The 6000-nt window shown below is 41.8% G+C and overlaps 1 protein-coding gene across 1 annotated transcript in view; it reads right to left on the bottom strand.

The window, feature by feature from the left end:
* The window catches only part of cacna1g (calcium channel, voltage-dependent, T type, alpha 1G subunit), a 1015897-nt gene extending 1010458 nt beyond the window's left edge, over window positions 1-5439 (bottom strand). Inside the window, exon 1 of the mRNA XM_078570777.1 lies at window positions 4848-5439. Within this exon, the coding sequence (XP_078426903.1) occupies window positions 4848-5161 (314 nt within the window). The 5' untranslated portion in view covers window positions 5162-5439. The remainder of the gene's footprint in view (window positions 1-4847) is intronic.
* Between the last annotated feature and the right edge of the window lie 561 nt (window positions 5440-6000).

Consider the following 6000-nt stretch of genomic DNA (forward strand, 5'->3'; position numbering starts at 1 on the left):
CATTTAATTAAACCACGGTTGATCTATAACTCAGCTCCATTTACCCTCCATTGCTCCCTGTGGCCTTACCTCACAAAACCACAGTCTTGAAAGCACCAATTGCCCTCAGCATCTGCAGCATTGTGGGTGAGAGAGCTCCAGGTTTCCTGTGTGTGAAAAAGTGCTTCTGGATGCAGTCTCACCCAGCGAGACCCTTAACTAACAGCAGAGACACGGCCAGTCAGTGGAATTCACTGGAGTTCTTCAGAGATCAAATGAGTCCTTTATGGACAGCTGCTTGTAGAAAGTCTGACTTTGAAGTGTTTTTTAAAAATGTAGATTTGTTGGGGAGATTGCAGTTTTGAGATAAGGATACTGCTGAAAAAAGAGACATTTTTTGACCAAAAAAGTCTTTTTTCAGCAATACTCATGTTCTGTACTGCCAAACGACTAGATAACGACACATTAATGTCACTGAAAAGTGAGTGAACAGACAAGAGTGCAGTGTCACCCAGCCTCAATGACTCAGGTCAACTTAAACAGAATCTGCATTGAAACAACATTTTACTACTTTCCAACATGCAGGGAGAGGTGCTGAGGGACCGACTAAATCTTGGGGCAGCTGCTGCAAAGGCGCAATAGGGAAAGGCCACTGTCTAAGGCATTTCAACCAGAATTCACTGAGGGGCTGGAAACCATGTAAACCCCTTGGGCTGTATGCTTGTCATTGAATGTATATGGTAAATATCACATGTACGGCAATTGTATCGAGACACCTCCAAGTGCAACATGCTTTATAGAGGAAAGTTGAATATGATTACACTCCCTTTGTGTCCAATTTGAAATGTTTTGCATTATACTTTTCAATATTTTATGAATAAAGTATATTTTTGGAAAAAAAAATCATTTTACTTCTCAGAAAATTTACACTTTGAAGTGTTGGTGCAGACTCGATGGGCCGAAGGGCCTCTTCCGCACTGTGATTCTGTGATTCTGTGAAGTAAAGTACATGAGACAAGCTTGACCTTCATTTGGTGCACAGCAAGATCCCACTGAGGTGAATGGCTAAGTAAATTGCTTTTTTTTGTTATGATGACAGTGACTGAGAAAGAATATTGGCCGGGGTACCAGGAGAATTCTCTGTTCCTCCTCAAATTAGTGCCTGCCAATACCAGCTTTATTTCTGAAACAAAAACAAAAAATGTTGGAAAATCTCAGCAGCTCTGACAGCATCTGTGGCGAGAAAGGCAGCGTTAACGTTCCGGGTCTGCAGGGCTTTTCTTCAGTCATACGGACCCGAAACATTAACCCTGTCTTTCTCTCCACAGATGCTGTCAGACCTGCTGAGCTTTTCCAGCAATTTTTGTTTTTGCTTCAGATTTCCAGCATCTGCAGTATTTTGCCTTGATACCAGCTTTACTTCTCCCTGTTTGCTTCCCCCAAGGTAGGAAGCATCAGATTATTTTCCTCGCATTAATCTGGCCGTGACCCTCTTCAAACGAGTTTTGAATTTCAACCTGATGCTCTTCGGGAAAGGTAATTGCTCGGTTTCAACTTTCAGTGCCTCCCTCCCTCACTCCAGCAGTGAGTGTTGAGGCCACTTACAGTGTACTTAAGGGAATAGACGTTTCTTAAAAAGGGGTGTTTATGCAGCACCCAACAACATGCACATGGGGCCTTTTTGAATAGGTTTATGTTGTGTCAAAGGTAGATGTAACTGGTTTCATAATAACTCACTTAACCTAGTGTTTATTGGCTTAAATACCAGACACCATTTTTTTTTACATTGAATATGATTTAAGATGTATTTCAGTGGGTTAGGGCCTTTAAGTACTGAATTGTAAAACACAAATTATACTTGACTGTGTGTTTTCATAATCGTCCATTTATCTACCGGGTTAAATCTAAATTTTGGATGGAATGAGATGGTCTGCATCGAAGAAACCTGCACCACTTGTTTCAGGGCAATAGATGGGAATCCCAAATGCTTAAAGTGCTTTTAAAATCCCCTGAAACTGGTGGTTCCAATTTTGTGAACCAAGTCCTTCCACATTGAAAATGGTGACCATCCTCTAACCAAGTCAACTCCAGGGAAGGCTAAAGTATTTATTTATTATTTTTAAAATTTACTTATCCATGGTTTTATCCCTTTTTATCCCTTTTACCCCCATTTCTTTCCCATTTTCTATCCTTCCTTTTCCCATCACCGGCCCTACCGCATCCCCATCCCCTATAGGGCCATCTCTTACTTGTTCCATGTTGTTCTTTCACACAATGCTACCCTTGTCCTGCCATTATCACATTCTGCTTTCTTACCTTTATGCCACTATCAGCACCTTTTTTTAGGCTAACCACTACCATTAACACTCCCTTTGTCCTCTACTTCATGACATCTTTGTCAATCCCTCCTTTGCCCCCACCTATCGCTGGTCTTCTGTCCAGCTTCACCTGCCCCACTCCCCCTTAAACAGTTATAAATTTAATCACATTTCCACTTCTCTTCAGCTGTGAAGAAGGGTCATAGGGACTCGAAACGTTAACTGTTTCTCTCTCCACAGATACTGTCAGACCTGCTGAGTTTTCCCAGCATTTTCTGTCTTTGTTTCAGATTTCCAGCATCCGCAGTATTTTGCTGTTATCCCGGGCTGGCGCGGCCCACTAACTGTCCTGCAGCCATCAACTATCCATTACAGAACCTCAGAAGTACCGAAAATGGGCTTCAAACAGAAAACGTGATTCCTGCCTCAGCGTTAGACAGAAGAGTTTGATGGTTTTAACCACCCTCAGCCGCTTACTGGAAAGGAATCAGGTCGGGAGACTTCAACGAGGAATCGCACGGGTCAGACTTCACTGAACTCTTAGGTCCCAAAGGAACAGGAAAGTTATGGTCTTGAAACCGCAGTATGTATTCCGCAGGTGCAAACATCTCAGCGAACTTCTACAAGAGTGGACGCGATCTGATAGTGTAATACAGCCAGGGCTCAGAACAGATAAAAGTTTTTAAAAAAAAAATATTTCTCTTAATTGCACTTTTATTTTATATACAATAATGCACCATTGCTTTCTAAATAAACAGGAAGACTTCCAACTCCCCGAGACAATCTTGTTCCAGTAAATGGGAAGAGAAGCATTTCATCTCAACCTGCTTCCCCAGCATCTCCTCTGTACATAAAGAAGAGTGCAGGTTAAAAGACAGATGTATGTACAGGTATTTAAATGTGGCATTAACCCAAGAACCATCTTTTCAGGAGGCTACCGATCTTCCCCTTAAGCAAATTAAACATCAAGTACTAGGTGGGTGCCCTGAAGTGGCAGAGAGCACAGTCAACATATGCAAGGTCATGTGAGAAGAGAATTCGACAGTGGGCCAGATTTTAACTCCTATTAAGTGGGTGGGTTTTGAATGAATTAAAATCTCACCTAATATCTCCACACCCAAGATTGCCGGCTCAGTTAGTTCACAATCTCTGTTTGGGAGCACATTTACCCTATATGGAGGATAGCATTAATGTACAAGGCATGAAGATACATGGACAGATGACGGAGAAATAAATAGAGTGTATATAAGATGCTGGTTTCTTGTAGCTAGTTGTGCAGACTGGAGATCCCTTTACTGATGACCTTCAGCATTTTACTGTTCCCACTTTTTTGGCCTAAGACAACAAACACTCCTGTACATTATTACACTCACAAGCCTGCGCGCAGATATACAAATATCCAGGTATATAAATACACACACACACGCACAAATACTCTGTTCACATACACACACAAATCTGTGTACAAATGCTCCTGGCTATAGATCTCACACAGACCTACTCCTGTCCATAAATACACACAAATCCATACACATGTACAAATACTCATAGGTGTATATATAATCACTCACGCACAAACTCTCCTGAACATAAATACATGCGCACACACACACAAATACTGATGTATATGCAGGCATACAAATACCTATAGATACACCACCTGCGCACAGATATGCAAAGCTATCCCCATACAAAATAAACATTTAGATCTCTATGTAGGTATGGTACATGTATAAACATGTAGGTAAGTATACACCTGTACAGAAGTACAATAAGCACACACTCAATGAATGCATCAACGACTGCCCATCTTTAATCTGATTATATCTTTTAAGAAAATATTCTGAGTGATAGATATAACCATCCAAGAGCCTGGCACCTGCGATTAGCAAATCTTAAAGAGTCCAATGAATCAAACCAGAAATCCTGTAAGATTCTTTTCTGTGTGATCCACTGGGGATCATTCCTTGGTCAAGTATTGGACAATGAAACTGTTACACGGGTGATAATGCCGGCTGATTTTAAACAATCCCTAGAACCACACTGACTAAAAAAAAATCACATTGGAAATCCTTAAGCTGTGATTTCTTGCGTGCAGTAGGACGCAGCCTGGTGATGTAACTTGGTCTGTTTTACATACCCGTTAATTTTCTCCGCCACCCCAAAACATACAAAAACTCAACAATTTCCATTCACACACCGTCCAGTGATAACACTTGAAACTTAAACCTTTTCGACTGTAGGAGAGGGGACATGAGGGCAAAGCAGCTCAATTTGTCCCTAGCATTCTTACTGACATTTCAATCTTCAATTTAGTAACAGTGCGTTGGATGTAAAATAGCACCCCAGTGGCTGGGTAGACTTTTTTTTTGCTATTATAGGGGTATATGTGCAACTTTTTTTCAGAATACGGTATAGCAATTGGTCTAATTCAGCACCAAAATGTAACAAGAGAGGAAAACATAAAGAACAAAAAAAAACCCACATACGCTCAATGGAAATTCAGGAATAAACCCCCTACCGTCAGTGTGCAAGCTGGGGAAAGGATATGGGTTACAGACCAGCTTAAGGCACCAACTCCTGGGGCGGGTCGTCTGTTTCAGGTGGAAGAAAACGACGGGGGCGAGTGCGGGGTAGGGCAGGTGCTCCTCGCTGTGGTTCTGCTCCTGCTGCTGGGTCTCGCAGCTCTCCGCTCCCTCCGGGAGCTCCCTGTACTGGGAGTCGGGCTCCCTGCACTCGGTGCCGGCCGGCTCCTCGCCTTCCCTCCGCCTGCCCTCTCGATCCAGGTCGTTCAGCTTGATAAAAGTACTGGGCAGCGGTGAGCTCCCATCTTTCGGACTTGTGTCCGTCTCATCTTCAGCCATCTCCCCTCTTCCAGTATTTAGATGAGAGTTTCAACAGTCCCTTGGAACAATAATTTCAAGGGATTTTGACCTGTTTCTCCTCTCCACTCGTCTTAAAGAGTAGTTAGAGCATCAAATTGTCCCTCTGGAGTCAATTCCAATCCCGGCATGATTGTATCAAAAATCAGGTTTTTCTTACATCTAAATTGCTTTGCATTGACTGATGGAAGTCTTCAGTTCTTTCATTCACCTAAGCTCTTCTTTGGAAACCATCTTTCAGATAACCAAAAACAACGTGAATCCCAATTAGGGATAGTCTCTCTTTTGATTTAGTTCTTTTAAAAAAAAGACAACCAGAATGTTGCTTATAGTTAGGATGTGTTTCAGGAGTGCTGTGCAAAATCCCTTTGTCTCGGCTCCTCTACAGAGATGAAGAAATACTTCTGTGTCATATCTGAGAAATCATTGATTATTGTGGAGGGAGAACCCCTCGCGGAAACAATGCATTTATTTTTTTCCGCCCTCTCAAACAAAAAAAAACTACATTTAAAGAAAGAGGTCACTGCTGATAAAATCTTTAAAACAAAATCCTCTTTTTTTTTTGCCCCCGGAGTGCCTGTACAGTCTTCAGAGGATGATGAAATTAATCAAAAGCTGTATCTTTGCAACACAAATCCCTGCAGAAGGATCTCTCTCTCTCTCTCTCTCTCGTTTTACTCTGAAGCAGCAATTATTGATGCAAATTCTTGTGATGCATTTAATTCCCACTCATTTTTTTTTCCTGAAGTCCTGGTACAATCAACAGCTGATGAGACTGAAATTTTTTTTTTTAAAAAAAACCACACAAGAGATATGCGTGC

This window comes from Cetorhinus maximus, chromosome 24, assembly GCF_964194155.1.
Source record: "Cetorhinus maximus chromosome 24, sCetMax3.hap1.1, whole genome shotgun sequence".
In the NCBI taxonomy this organism is placed as follows: Eukaryota; Metazoa; Chordata; class Chondrichthyes; order Lamniformes; family Cetorhinidae; genus Cetorhinus; species Cetorhinus maximus.